Source organism: Phaseolus vulgaris, chromosome 5 (genome assembly GCF_000499845.2).
Source record: "Phaseolus vulgaris cultivar G19833 chromosome 5, P. vulgaris v2.0, whole genome shotgun sequence".
Classification (NCBI taxonomy): domain Eukaryota; kingdom Viridiplantae; phylum Streptophyta; class Magnoliopsida; order Fabales; family Fabaceae; genus Phaseolus; species Phaseolus vulgaris.
This window is the reverse complement of record NC_023755.2, coordinates 886,782-903,053: the sequence shown is the minus strand read 5'-3', so window position 1 is coordinate 903,053 and position 16,272 is coordinate 886,782. Positions and strand designations below refer to the sequence as shown.

Sequence of the window (16,272 nt, the reverse complement as noted above, 5' to 3'; positions counted from 1 at the left end):
CCACGAGAATTATGTAAATATCACAAAAGCAAATTAAATATAAGATTACCATAATTTGTTTCTGGGTTGCAGTCTTTTCTAAGATGAAACTTTTTTTCTATTTTACAATTCTCATAAAATAAATTGTTTTCAAATTATTGTTGGCTACTATTTCTCAAAAGATTTTTCAATGAATAATACAACTTTTCTAAAAATATTGAAATATATATGTATTAAATTTAGCATCTGTTTGGATAACATAAACACTGAAAAAAAGAAATAAATAAATAAATTTTTTCATTCATGTTACTCCCTCTAAGTCTAATGTATAGAGTATTTTTAAAGAAGCCATAGAAAATACAATATTTAATGCATTATTAGTTTTGAAAACCAAAAACTAATTTAGAATAAATTTTGTAGAACAGCATGTAAAGTAGAAAGGAGAGAATATTATCCAGTATTAATTGAGTGAGTTGAAGATAATTGATATGTATATTATCCCTGTCTCTCTCTGCCAACCCCACAAAATGGAGTGGGGAGTGGAAAGAAAATTACATGATAATTTTTGAGGTAGCAGCATATTCAAAATTACAATTCAAACGAAACAATGACAGATAGGAACTTGCCCAACTTCGGGAACATACCCCACATTTATTTTACTACTGATTCAAGTAGAAGAGAGAGAAAGAGAAAGAAAATGGCTATATATTTTCTGCTATCTTTCTTCAGTACAACAGATTCAATGTGCTGACTCTATATACATAAAATGAAGCCTATGCCTTTTCCAAGGACATAAAATGTAGTGGCTCTACATCCTTCATTCTTCATAATATTCCTTGAAGAGTAAAATAATAGCTTAATAAGTCACATTTGGAGAAGATTATTCACAGTAACCATAACTGAATTTGTTCTTTGCAAATCCTGCAATATCAAAGTTTGATTAACCCATCAGTACATTGTTATCCAAGTATTGCGCAAGTCATAAAATGCAAATGACACTGTATTATCAATAATAGACTAGACTGCTTTATCAAATCAATCATTTTCAAATAGCATACTGTGGTGACATTGAATAAACACGAAGTGAAGAAATCAAGAATAACAGAGCATTCTATCTGAGGTGTTATTACAGCATCTTAAAGTAGACAGTTACATTATAAACTGCTTTCATCGGTCATCAACCATCATGCATGCTTATTATTAAAAGCTCAGACAAAAGTAGTCTGAACAAATTGAATTAATTATAAATATCATGGCACATATCATGCTACAGATAATCCCAAACACACCTGGAATATCATGTCATCTGGAATATGAGGTAGAACCTCCCGAACAGTCTCAGCCATGGCTAGTATATTAGCGACATTATCATTTGAAGACTGTGAGGCAGTCCTTAAATGTAAACTATCAGTTCGTGCCGGTGATCTTCCACTGGGGGGTGGGATGGTTGAAGCACTTGCAGAAGCCTGAGAGGGATTAATGGGCCAAAGGTTCCAAGAAGAATCTTCAAAGGCAGTCTGAGCATAGGTTTCTCCAACAGATGCAAGATGCCTCATCATCATTTGAACTCTTCCCAATCCAACTGTTCTGATAGCAGTAGAAGGACCGGCCCCGTCAACACCTTGATTTGGCCAAGAATGTAACCAACCTGAGTCCAGCCCTGCACCCCTAGATAAGAAAAAGTAAAATCAGTAAAAAATAATGCATCAGATATGATGAGGTTAGGTAATATTTCCTTACAACAGTTAGGTAAAACATGCAATATAACAAATCTATATATTTCGACTGCAGCAGATAACTACTAAATTTGTCAATAAATTGTAGAGAAAAAAGGACTAATCAACAATTCTTTTCTTGCAATAAATCAAATATGAGGAAGTTAGGTAATATTTCCTTACAACAGTTCTTGAGATAAATTAATGTAGAGTGGGTATCTTTTCTTTCAATTCTTGATCATAGTTTGTTCACAGATTCCAATAGATGGATTCGATTTCTTAATAAAAAATAACAGGGAAGCTACTATACGTAGAAAAAACATCCTTTGGAGAGCTAACAGGCAGTTATGCTTGGTAGATTTTATATCACCTCAGTTGTGATTAATAACGTTTCAAAATAAAAAAATTTAACAGATAGATAACAGTTAAATTCAAAAGAGAGACAGAAGGTCATGTAGCATTGAGTATGAAGATTGAACCTCCAAGTAACACCTTCAGGAGTGTTTAGTGTCTGATTTGGATATAATCCGGTAGGCATGGTATGTCTAGTAGGGTTTGGCCGATCCAATCCAGCACTAATTTGGCGTGCAAGCTGTTCATCACTAGATATAGTTCCTGCGTCAGAGCTTGCTTCATTTTGAGGCACACCCTCAAAAAGTGGCTTTCGACAAGTTGGACAAGTATATATATCAGTCAGGCCTTGATCCAACCTGAAATCAGTAAAGTAACCAATAGCATCGTACAAAAATTAACCCAAAGAGTAAAAGATACAGATGTCCAAAACATAACCATACCAAGATCTCAAACATGCAAGATGGAAGAGATGATTGCAGTTTAGCTTTTTAGCCTTAGCCATTGGTTCCTGTCATAAACACATTCATTATATTGTTCAAAAAATACATCTAACCAATACCAAGATCAATCAGAAAGACAGAGGGCAGAACTAGCATACTCTACAAATAGCACATTCATCATCATACGCTCTTAGCTCCTCAGTTGTTGCATCAGGAAGAGCTGCATGAAGTGTTCCTAGAGCTATCCTTAGCTTGATAAAGCCTTTTATGCGATTTACTATTGCACTAAGCAATGCCTGTTCAAAACAACACCAATGATTACAAGTAGTTAATAAATAAATGTCAGCTAAATTTCCGTGGATGGTAAAATTCACAAAGAATTGAGAATGAAGTAACTACACGTATATTTAGAAATAGCACTGCATCTACAAGATGGAAAGCCATTCCATGAAGCCTCCATATATACAAGTAATGGCCAAGTGCCATAAAAAATGTAGCCATGTCTAGGAAAAACCCCAAGTTCCGAATAAGAATTCCCTTCCATTCCAACAATGAACCTGCAGCCACACCACTTAATCAGGAAAGCTAGAATTAAGTTCCTCCAAACAAACAAACAGTAAATATTTTTAGTGATTTTTTATTTCAAAACAACAGACTTATATTTCAAAAAGATAAAAACAAAATTATTAGTATTGGAAACCAACAATGTAAAGAGAACATCCAAAGGAAAAAGTTGTTCATAATATCCAATCATATTATTGAGTTATTAAATGTTTAAAAAACAAACTTTTAGCCAAACTACCTGCAGTTAATGTGTTAAGCAGTTTAGGTGTTCGGAAATCACTGCTATTGCAAGCTGAATGATGCAGCCATATGTCAAGTAGCTGAAATCCATGTACCAAAATGGCCTACAATTCATATGACACAAAAGATTAAACCAGGCATCACTTCCCCACTGGAACCTGAACAGGTGATAAAAATGTATCTCAGCAGTCTAAATACCTGTAGGGTCTCAAAAGCAATACTGAAAGGCTCAAAGAACAATAGCAGATACATGGAGGACCCGTGTGTTCTATATATTGTCAGACAAAGCCTTATCCTACGAGCATAAAAATAGTTATGCATCAGAAGCATGCTAAAGCTATCAAATTACAATAATAACAAGGATTGTTTCAGCCGTCATGAAATTAAATATAATCTTCAAAGTGGATTGATCATACTATAAAATCAAAAGGGAAAAGCATAAATTCTACACCCTTAGCTCCCCAAAAGAACACTTGAGACTACAACTGGTGATAGTCATGGCATTGCCACTATTGATAACTAAGTGGTTCATCTATCAAACTGAGCTCCATATTGGTTACATACAGAGCAGGATATGAATCCCATTGGAAGCATTGTGTCCAGGACAAAAGCTATGCCCAAGCAGGGAATAGAAGAATATCAAGTATCATAATAATGGTAATTGCAATGGCAATATGAACAATAATATTGCTATAGAAAAACAGAGAATTTAGTACCAGAAAACATCAGCCATGAAAACAAATAATAATGCTGAATATACACGAAGATACGTCCAGGGTGTAGCAGATGGAGATGCATTCAGCCGTTCCAAACGATCTCTAGCTAAAGCTTGAAACATCTATGCAATATGTTGAGCATATCAGAACAAGTTACTAAACACTGTCTTTGTTTGTATATACCAAATCTCAAAAGAATTATCTCCATTTGTTCTTTTTAGGGTAATATCTACCTTCAGAGAGCAAAGCACAGTCAACCAAGTTGACCAAAGACCAGCTTGATAAATTGTTGGTGGCACAATCAGTGGAAGAAATGTCCCCTGTCCATCCACCATTAAATTTAAATATAAATAACAATTATGTATTGTCAATTTATGACTGATAAACATCACACAGTTCTTAATGTCCATAAACTACTCCGTTACACAATGTTTTCAAAAGTAAAATAAAAAATGAAGTGGATAATTCAAATAATAATGATGATGATAAAGATGTTTTCCTAGGCATCCCAGCAAATCAAACTGGCTAGTAAAAGAAAGACATCATAGCACCTATTCACTGTCACTCGTGGTTAGATATGCACAGATTATTTGTTTATCCAGAAACTCCACAATTTACATATCTAAGAAACACGGGAAATGATCATGTGAATTAGATAATCAACTCTTGCTTAAACAAGAGTCTTAGGAGCAACTTCTAAACACCAGACCAAACATCAAGAATAAGTTCTGTATTGTATTCAACAAAATAAAACTATTAAATGGTTTTAAAAAAAACATAATTTAGTAATATACATTGTCAATAATAATCAGAATAAAGTCACAGTGACATGTTTGATAAACCAGTGAAACAAAAAAGCACTAACCTTGTAAATGACATAATTAACAAGACGCTCAATCAGTTTACGAGTCTCAGAAGCATATAACTCTGAGAAAAACACAGCCTGCAAGTGATAAGAGGTTCATTAACAGTAATAACTTAATAAGTATATTAACTGATATAAGCATGGGCACCTTAGCCTGAAAGATTGCTTAGAAAGAAAAAAAGAAAGAAAAAGCAGCATAAACGGAACAATGTGTAAACTGTTACCCTTCTGTAATGAAGAAAGTATGTCCAAATCTCTGGCAGTAAACAAATTAATGATAATTGAATATGTCATTTTTTTTCCAGAAACTGTATTAGATTAGATTATCTTATTCATGAAACAACTCACTAGCGCAAAATACGAAAAACACCACAAACAAATTACACCAATGCACGTGGCCATTCTACTTCAGAGCTACTTATATCTCCCTCTATCTTAGTTTGTAACGAGGCAGGTGAGACTCATGATATATAGTTAAGCACGCAGCTATATTGAATGATATTATTATACACAATCTCAGCCCAGGCTGAACATACAGGCCCCCACAAATCAACATCATACATTAGCATAATACTTGAATTCTTAGTAACCAATACTCAATACAACAAACTCACCTTGATACAAAGATTGAGAAGGACAAATAAATTGATCATGCAATTCAGCAGTAGCCCTATGGTGGTGTACAAACCCGAAGGCAACTCAATCTCTTGGCTGGCATCGTCCAAGTGAATTAAATTCCAGCCTATTAGTCCATCTGATCTAAGTTTCTCCAAAGACAGGTCTGTGCAAAACTGAAGACCCACAAAGCTCAAAAATGTAGAAACCGCCGAAACTGCTATAACCCTCAAAGCCATTAGTAATAATAACTTCAGCCTCTTTGCCCACAAAAATTAGCTGAATTTTCATCTGACATTAAAAATTATAGCCATCCTTTGCCCATCATAAAAATGGTTCAAAATCAAATGGAACCAGAGGGCAAAGTCAATAAATCAGCTTAAAAGAACACCATCATTCTGCTACAGCTTTTATCATGTCAGGTCTCCAGATAAAATAGGATACCCTGAAAGAGAAAGAATTAACAAAGTCATCAGTTAAAATGCACCAAAAACAAGTAAAAAAGGATGCATAACAACCCATTTGCCAGCTAGGGAATTTACACAGCCAAAAGGAAAAAAGGTAATATTCAAATTTGCAATTTCAAGCACTAAATGAGTTGCAATTTGGACAAAAAAACGTGCGAATTTCGAATTTTTCCTGGGGAGCTATCAATACCCAAACTTCAAAAGCGTTTCCCTTCCATTTCAAATTCAACACCCACAAAACATGACGGAAATTAATAGAATCCCATTTCTATCAATCACAAAATCCTCCCACCGATCAACGAAAAAAATCTACCAATCAAGCTCAAAATCGTTGAAAACCCTAGAATCATGGTTCGCAGATGATGCAGAACTTGCAACAAACCCAAATCAATCATAAAATTCAAATGGTAATTGATGCGAAAGTTAATAAAGAAAACAATTTAATTGTGTCTGAAAAATGGATAAATGCAAAAACAAAATTGGGAAAAAAAAAGGAATGAAAACGAAACACGCAAAGAACCTGACTCGATCTAGGAGAATGGAGAGGAAGGGAGCGTTAGGGTTTCTGCAATTACCATTCGCATCGGAATCAAGACAAAGACACGAGAGAGAGAGAGAGAGAATTTAGGTGGAAAGAGAAAGAGAAAGACAAAGAGATAGAAAAAGAAAAAGAAAAAAAAAGTGTCAATAATTTTGGGGAATTTTTAATTTAATTACTTGTTAAAATTAAACGAAAAATTGTTACAATAAAATATTTATTCTAGTAGTAGAATATTTCTTTATAAAAGTTGTATTATTAAATTCACTTAAATAAAATTATATAACTCAAGTGATTAGAACAAAGTTTAAAAAAATGATGAAATTTGTTTGAGAAAAAAAAATCACAAACCAAAAATACGAAATTAGATTATATTTATTTATTGATCGGTTCCAAGTTTGTTTTAAATTTATAACTTAATAAAATTGACTTTAAAAAATGTAATTTAATAAAATATATAATTTTAAAATGTAATACAATAATATTTGGTTTAATTGATTAGTCATTTTAATTTTTATAGTTACGATACTCTATACTAACTTATATGAATTAAATATTAGATAAATCATATTAAGAGAGAAATAAACATATAATTTACGTTTTAGTAATTATTTTTAACAATAAATAGAAGAATAGAGATTGTTTTTATATACAAAAATAGTTGATAGTTTAAACTTCTTTTTAAATATTTATAGAGTTAATTAAATTATAGTAACCATATAAACGTTCTATTATTATTTCATTTGGTAATGTATTTTTATGTAATTAAAAGTTATTATTTACTAGCAGAAATACATACTACACTTTCATGTATTTAATAACTTAAAATAGTAATGAAAATATTCTTAATAAAATAATAAAATAAAATATTATTAATATAAAGATAAAATAAAAAATAATTGTGTAAAAAAAAGTGGTTATAAAATATAAAAAATTGTTTTATCTTTCAACTACTCTGTAATTATTTTATTTAAATTTAAAAAAGTTGTTTGATAACTACTTATTAACTGTTTTTTAATTATTTTATTTAAATCAGAAAAAGTGTTCAGTAACTACTCTATTAATTTTTTTTATACTTATTTTATTTAAATGAAAAAAACTGATAACTACTATATTAATTATTTTATTTAAATTTTAAAAAACTGTTTGATAATTACGTATTAACTACTTTTTTTAATTATTTTATTTAAATCAAAAAAACTGTTAAGGCGGATAACTACTCAATTAATTATAAAATAATAGAATAATTAAAATGAAATATTAATATAAGAAAAAAATTATATATACTTAAAAAGATAGGTATAGAGGTATATATAGATTATTTCATTTGGTAGTGTATTTTTAATGTTGCATTTCTTTGAATTTTGCATTTGTCATTTTTTTCATGTATAAATGTTTATTTGGAAATTGAGAATTCTCTTGTTTTATACCAGTATTTTTTGGCTTATTAATTACTTTGAAGGTGTTATTTACAGGTAAAATTAATCATTTTTTATTTTATACCAACATTTTCACCATATTAATTCAATCCTAAAGTGTTTAAACACAGCATAGATTAAAATAAACAATTGTAAATTTATTGTATATATTATAATTGAGTTATATGTGAAATTTTCACAGTAAAAAAAACACTAACACTTTATGCTGAAATTTGAAAGAGTTATTATGAAAAATGTCATCAATATTAAACTTGATATCTTAATAGATTCACACTTCAAATGATAACAATCATCTGTCATCAACAATCATTTGTCGACAGATGAATGGTGACTGATGAAAAATAATATTATTAAAAATAAAAAATAAAAAAATACATTGCAGATGTTCATTCAAAAGCAGCAGATGCAGGAGGCAAAGGATGAAGAAGAAAGATATTAAGAAGTTGATCAATGGAGGTATATTCATAATCTGGATATAGTTGTGAAGCTTCAAGGTCATCTTCTCCTAACTCAAAGTTCATTAGGTCTCCTCTAACAAATACACTGTGGAGAATGGAAACTGGAATATTCTGTGGAGAAGGTAAAGCTGCAACAACATTAAACAACTTTAACATAATTCATTTTTAATTTTAACATAAACCATCAAGAAAATAAAATTTAATTGTAATAAAAATATTAAGAAGTAGACTTTAAACCTAACTCAATCTCATAAAAATAGACTTATAAAATAAGGTTTGCATTCATTAATATACTATGAAATGTCATAATCTCTAGTCGATGTGTGATTTCCAACACACCTCCTCACGTTGAGGCTACCAACTCATGTGGGAGAGTATATTATGGGTGGTCTGATAACAGTCCGATAGCGGATGGTCTGATAAGTCCAACAAACAATCTCTATGATAGTCTCAAAATGACTCTAATACCATATTAAGAAGTGAACTTTAAGTTTAATTCAATCTCATAAAACCGGTAAGGTGAGATTTGTACCCACTTATATACTATGAAATGTCTTAATTTGTAGTTGATATGTGATTTCCAACCGAAAATGCAAAGTTTTTGCATTTACACAATGTTGTATTGCACTTTTAATTCTTTTTAGGTGTATCTTAATTGCATAATGTTGATTTTTCATGGTTAAGTGTATAAAGGTAATATATTAAGAAAATGTATTTCAAGTTTAACTCATATAATTTTATTTTATTTCTAATTAAGTGAGATTTTTGGCAAATTCAATATTAAAATGACATGTATTTAACCCTCTTAAATTCAAATAATAATGAAAAATAATTATAATTATATATAAATTTTCAAATAAAATATTAAATAAATCAAGAGTGTTTTAACATTACATTGGTTCTTAACTTTTGTAACTAATTAAATACTAATTTAGAAACTAGTTTATAATTTCTATTAATAAAATAAATCACTTTATATACCAATAATTTTTTTAGTCTCTAAAATAATATCTAATTTAGTCAATATAATAACTAATTATTTTTTATCTCTAAAATTAATTTTTATTTAATGATTTTATTATAATCTAATAATTTAGATAGGATCATCATGAAGATGAAAAATGTGATGAATATGTATATATAGTCATATTTGTTCTCGTGTTTGGATTAAAAATGAGATATATTTAATCAATTTAAGTTTCTTATGAACATGAAGAAAAGTTGTTTAAATAATGTTTTAATTATAAATTTGTTTTTCATTTTAATTATTTATTGAATTTTATTTAAGTGTAACTAAACAATGACATGTTGATTTGTTACTATGCTAAGATGACTTAATTACAACATAATTATGTAATATGCTTAACTACAACATAATTATGTAGTGAAATGATTTAATTTACAGAATAACTAATTATTGAAATATAAGATGAGCAATTAAACCTAATTATAGAGTTGATATGAAGGAAAAGAAGTTAATAAAATGTCTTACTCTGTGATAGTTTGATAATCTCTTCCTCTGAAACAAAATCCTTGAGAAAATTCTTGCCACTTTTTTGTTCCCACAATGAAATCAAATCATTTTGTGATATAATGTTCTTTGAGGGTCGATAAATAACAACACGATTGCATGTTCTTGGATCATTTGCTGCTTTAATGGAGTACATGGCAATGTCTTCTTCATAGTTTAGCACAGCTGATGAATAATGCAATTTTTACATGAGATTTTTCTTCATTGTCCCAAGGCAATGTGTAGAGAAAATGAATTGAAAATTCAAAAGAAAAATTAAAAAATAATAATTAATTTTTATATTAACTAAATTATATATTATTTTATGGACTAAAAACATTATTGATATTTAAATTAGTTTCTGATAGATGGTATGAAATTGGTGTATAATTAATTATCAATGTTTTAACTATCAACTTTAGGGTTTAGGGTTTAAAATTTAAATAATTGATAACTAGAATCTTAGTAGTTAATTACACTACAAGAAATCCATTAAATAGTAACCAAAACAGAGACAAAAAATAATTAGTCATTATATTAACTAAATTGGATACTATTTTAAAGACTAAAAAATTATTTGTATCTAGAGTAATTTCTATTATTAATAGAAATTTATAAAATGGTTTCTAAATTGGTATCTAATATATTAGTAGTTAAAACCTTGGTAGTTAATGGTTAGATACCAAGTTAAAAACTACTTTATAATTTTTTATTAATAATAGAAACTAAAATAGTTTCTAAAATGATCTCTAATTTAGTCCAATAGTAACTAAATATTTTGGTCTCTAAGATTAGTTGCAATTTAATGATTTTCTTGTAGTGTTAACTATCAAGTTAAAAACTATTTATCAATAATAGAAACTAATTTAAATATTAATAATTTTTTCTAATAGTATCTAATTTAATTATTTATTTAAAATTATTTTTATTTAATAATTTTTCAGTAGTAATTGTTAAATAAATAAATAAATAAAATGTGTACCTTTGGCATCACCAGTGCCATAAACCATAGTATGGTTGCTTTTGTCATAAGGACGAACCAGATAATTAACAAAGTATGCACCAAAGCAGTTGGCAGAGATAAAGGTATAAGGAATCTCAGATGCTTCAATTTCTCTTCTAATTTTTCTTTTCTTATCAAGAAAAGCTTGGAATGGAGGAAGAGGCTTTACTCTATCTTCTTCCACTCCAAAATCTGATGGAAGAAATCTCTGCAACACCAGTTAATGTAAAAAAAAAAAAAAAAAAAATCTATCAATAATTTTCTAATATAAATTTTTATAAATGATAAGAAAAAACTTAAATTTAGTAAACAAACCTATATCTTTTCTTATTTATAACTATTTAAAAATCTCCTTGCAGTCTAACTAAAATGTTTGGTTAAGATGTCGGATTAATATATCAGATTTCATAGTAATGTTTATACATTCTTAACTGATATTTGGTTATGATGTCATATTTCATAGTAATGTCTATATATCTTCTTAATCGATGTACGATTAATATATCAGATTTCATAGTAATGTCTATATCTTCTTAACTGATGTCTAGTATGTCAGATTTCATAGTAATGTCTATACATTCTTAATTGATGTCTGATTATGATGTCAGATTTCATAATAATGTCTATACCTTTTTAACTAATGTCTCATTGAAATGTCAGATTTCATGGTAATGTTTATACTTTCTTAACTTTTAACTGGAACAAAACCAAAATATTGTTAATAAGCATGAAAATTATTTTGATTGATACCTTTATATTACCAGCAACTTTGATAGCATCTATGATTTTGAGTTGCTCCATCACTTGAGGGTATGGAAGTGCACATATCACAATGTCTACTTCTTTAATAACTGCCAAAATCTGTTCATGCTCAAACTCTCCCTGCTCATGCAACCACTCTCATATTCAGATAAAAGTTAAGTTCTTTCACATCTAAGTTTGGATAACTTTCACAACACATATAGAAGACAAATTTGTATTTTTTTTATCAGGTTATTTTTTCCTACACCTCATCAAAGTTGTTCCTGCATCTCAACAATTTTGAAATTTAATTTCCATAACATAAAAATAAAATAAAAAAATTCAAAGTAATATTTCCGGAACAACTATTTTACCTTTCAGAATCTAGAACAATTATTTTGATTTTTGGAATTCGACTTTTAGAAGTAATGAGGTGGAGGAAGAAATTTGGGGAAGTACATGAAAAAACACCATTTTTATTATTATACAGCCTACCCCACCCGTACTTGATTCACATGGTTTATGGGTTATGCGAGACAGACCTAAACAGATCAACAGACCAAAATAACGAGTCTCTCTCGTGTTTTTCATGAGAGATTGCAAGTTGACGGACCGCCCCACATTATCATCCCTAACTAAAAATAATAATACATAAATAGAATGCAAACCTTAACATATAAGTATTAGATCGAGTTAAAGATGAACTAATTTACTAACAAAAATTTATTTTATTATTTTTTAAAAGGCCAAAACAAAACAAAAAAGAAAAAAAAATAATATACTAACTTGAACAAGTGTGACTCCCATATGATTGAACTCCTTGCAAAGTTGTGCCTTAGAAGAAGAAGTTTGTGCATTAAGAGAACGAGTATAAACAAAAGTTGGATGACCTAATGACACACTTGCCTTAACCAAGTACTTCCCAATGTAACCACTTCCTCCAAATATAACAATCTTACTCTTTCTTCCCTCCATTTTTAAGCAAATGCTTACTATGAGAATCCACCATCACACACCCTCTTTTATAGCTTCTTTCCAACTTCAAAACCTGTCAAAACCACACTATCATTTTCACACAACTTGCAACAAAATATTCAGTTAATGCAACCACAATTCAAATTTGAATTCTTTTCTTAAAAAGTTATTAAATTATAATATATATACATAAAAAAATGGGACTTAAAACTTTGAATTTGTAAGTGTGGGGCTCAACAGTTATATATAATTATAGTTAATAAGTATTTTTTTAAAAGGTATATATGTGATTAGAATTTAACTTTTTAGTTTAATAAATTAAAATATTTATCAATCAGTTAAGATTAATTAAAATCTTGATTCACGAGATTAATTGGTGTTTCACTACTAACTACTAAAAATAATTAGTTGTTATATTAACTGAAGATTAAAATAATTATTGATTTTTAAATTAGTTTTTATTAGTAATAAATAATTTTTAAATTGATATCTAATTAACTACCAAAGTTTTAACTACCATTATTTAAATTTTAAATTTGGTAATAAATTATATATTAATTTTAAAAATATTTATTAATAATAGAAACTAATTTAAAAACTAATAATTTTTTTAAGTTTTTAAAATAGTATCTAATTTAATTAATATAATAAATACTTATTTTTTATTTAAAATTAGTTTCTACTTAATAATTTTTTTATTTATTCAAAGAAAGTAGCGGTGATTTTTGACAAAATTGGTACTGTACATTTATGATAAATAGTTAGTAAGTTTTGGTTGCTACCAAAAGTAATGATGAAAGCAACACCACCATAGTAATTTCAACAAGTGTTGATTATACAAAAAATAAATATCTCATTTAACAATTCAATAAATTAATATTTAAAATATATTTATTTTATTTATTAATTTAAAATATTATTTTATTAGTATAAGGGATTGTGAAATGAATGTGTCAAATCATCTTTTTTCCAACAAGTCAATCTTCATCTCTTGTGAATTCAAGTTGCCTTAGCCAAATTGTACAAGTTAAGAGTGTCTACAAATTTTTTTTTTCCTTTTTAATAATTTTTATAGATAATCTTCATTGAAGTGATTTACTTTGCTATCACATATTAGTAGAGCTATAGAAATAGGTCGGTTTATATGTGTCAACATTAACTTATGATATGTCAAATAGTAAAGTTTTAAGAATATTTACTAATCCTATCATTAAATAAAAGAATAGAGATTGTTTTAAATACTAAACTTTAAATTTTTTTTTTCATTTGGTAATGTATTCTTATGCAATTGAAAATTACTAATTTCAAACAATATTTTAAAATTATACATCAAACAAATTTTTGTTAATTAATAACACTGTAAATTTTGATCAAATTATTTTATGAAGAAAAGTCAATTCTATTTTTTTTTTAATTTTATAACATAATTTTTAATTTTTTATTGATTTAAAATAAAAAACTTATATAATTAATTTCATCTATTTCTATAATCATTAATAACAACTTTCTTAATGTACACAATTACTTATCCATATTACCCTTATCTATTAGTATTAATCTTTAACTATTAGGATTTCCTCTCTCACCATTGTTTAGTATACCAATTGGTAATTGAATTTACATTTATTTTTATTTTATTATTTTAAGAAAAAACTACCTATAAAATATAATTATTATAACATTAAAAAATTCAATAAAAAAATATTTAAATGTTATTATTATAGAAAAATAGTATTTCCATTTATGTTTAAGGAACCTACTTTTATAACTACGTGTTTAGTAAAAATAAGCATAACAATTATAAAAGGAATATTTGTTTGACACTTTTGTAAAGTTGAGTTAAACATTCGTTACGAGACAAATGATGAAACTTGTTTTAAGTTGCTAGACAAATGTGCAGAAAACAAAGTTTTGAAAGGGCATGAACTTCTTAGGGAACTTCTGGAAAATGGCTTACATCCTGACAAGTTTATCTATTTCTATTAATTGTCTTCTCTAGTTCTCCTTCACAAGAGCAATGAAACCTGCTCCTTAAGTGTAGAAATTGAACTAAATACTCATACATGAAGAAACTCTGAATTGAGTGTCTAGATATGTGAGGAGTTTGATTGCAGAAACAGAGATTTGATGCTGTATGCCTAACATGAGAACTATTAAAAAATTACTGTCTTTTACTTATGAACAGACTACGTATTTACTTATCAAATTCATTATTTTCTTGGTAATGCCTTTATGTGTCATGAGTTGATTCGATTGTGGAAGATTGAAGAGTTTACTTAGAGATTGTGAAAGATGCTCTAACTTGGTTGTGAATGACAAAATATTCTGTTACACTCGAGATTTTTGTTATAAACTGATGCTAGCTGAAAATTTGTCTGCTGTTGTCAATTATGGAGGAATTCTTGGTTAATGAATGGATTATTTCACAAATGGGGAATACTTGGGGATGCTTGAGTGCACAAATTCTCTAATATTGACATTTCCCATTAAGGGATGCATAGAAAAATCATTTCAAGAAAGTTCTTTAATTTATTTTAAGAAGCTTCACAGTTAGTTTTCTGACAAAAGCTTTTAGAATAAGTACTTAATTAAGCTGTTTACCTAAATACCCCATTAATCTTTGTTTCTTGAAAGTTTGAATGGATGAAACTTGATGAACTATTATCTGGCAGTGCCAATGTGAGTGGGTATAATAAGTGATTGATGAAATTCTAATGAAACTTTCAAGCTATGTACCTTACATTTCTTGCAAGTATCCTTTCTGCAGAAAAGGCATGGGAAGTAAAAGTGATCTTATCTTTGTACTTTACTTTAGCACAGGTGGCTCACATGTTTAAATGAACATGTCCATGTTCATTGTTGGATTCTCAGTCACTTGGTATTTTTTATATGAAAGCAGTTGTTCATTTTTGAAGTTACTAAGTTCACAAGCTTCATGAGTGTGCCAGGGATACAAAATATATCATGTTTGCTACACCTTACAATTATGTGGTGAATGAAGATGTCAGTAATCGTGCTATGACCATCTTAAACAGTTTTCTTTTATGCAAATCTGCTTACAGCTACATTCTTGTTTATTTTGATTTTTTTTTGTTTCTAGCAGGTGGTCTTGACAAACCTTTGCCATCATGGTGGACTTCTTCTATGCTGGTGAAAAACAATTTCTGGTTTGAACCAATTTGTGTTGGTATCTTGATCATGCACACTTGAGTTTATAATGTATGAAAAAGTTGAATCTACATCTCTTTTAAATAGACATTTACCCGTTCTACATCTACTTAAACTCTGCTTTTACAAAAATTCACTGCAGGTTATATGCTTCTGCCAAATCAGGTAGTGATATACTTAACATTTGCCTATTATATCAGGCGTCTTAACAGGTTTCTGATAGAACTATGTTAGAAATCATGAATTGAAATAAGAAATAAGAAAGAAAAGAATGTTTTTTATTGAATAAAATGAAAACAACAAGAAATAGGAGAACATGGAAGCAAGAAACTTACAGCCTAAAAGTTTAATATTACAGAATCAAGAAAAAATGGAAGCAGATCTTTCAACACTGAAAAGTGACAGGGATGGAGTGTAGTGCAGATAAATATTTTTCCTCCCCCATTTAACATAGTTTCATAAATTTTCATGAGTATTGAAGGGAA

At 28.5% G+C, this 16,272-nt stretch overlaps 2 protein-coding genes across 5 annotated transcripts; both read right to left on the bottom strand.

The window, feature by feature from the left end:
* Positions 1–439: 439 nt before the first annotated feature.
* LOC137834656 (E3 ubiquitin protein ligase RIN2) lies at positions 440–6,650 on the bottom strand. Of its 4 annotated transcripts, none has more exons than XM_068642761.1 (13): positions 6,531–6,650; positions 5,488–5,933; positions 4,874–4,951; positions 4,242–4,328; positions 4,009–4,130; positions 3,491–3,587; positions 3,291–3,396; positions 2,888–3,045; positions 2,647–2,784; positions 2,489–2,556; positions 2,174–2,404; positions 1,269–1,647; positions 440–900 (listed from the first exon to the last, which is right to left on the bottom strand). In XM_068642761.1, the coding sequence occupies exons 2-13, from the start codon at positions 5,725–5,727 to the stop codon at positions 844–846; spliced, it is 1,761 nt and encodes a 586-aa protein (XP_068498862.1). In that variant the 5' UTR covers positions 5,728–5,933; positions 6,531–6,650; the 3' UTR covers positions 440–843. The 4 variants fall into 4 exon arrangements, with proteins under 4 accessions (XP_068498862.1, XP_068498861.1, XP_068498864.1 ...); XM_068642760.1 differs by having other exon boundaries at positions 6,476–6,636; XM_068642763.1 differs by having other exon boundaries at positions 6,481–6,630.
* Positions 6,651–8,168: 1,518 nt separating this feature from the next.
* LOC137836188 (eugenol synthase 1-like) lies at positions 8,169–12,634 on the bottom strand. Its single transcript, XM_068645040.1, has 5 exons — positions 12,431–12,634; positions 11,654–11,785; positions 10,883–11,111; positions 9,883–10,086; positions 8,169–8,518 (listed from the first exon to the last, which is right to left on the bottom strand). The coding sequence occupies exons 1-5, from the start codon at positions 12,617–12,619 to the stop codon at positions 8,319–8,321; spliced, it is 954 nt and encodes a 317-aa protein (XP_068501141.1). The 5' UTR covers positions 12,620–12,634; the 3' UTR covers positions 8,169–8,318.
* Positions 12,635–16,272: the final 3,638 nt, after the last annotated feature.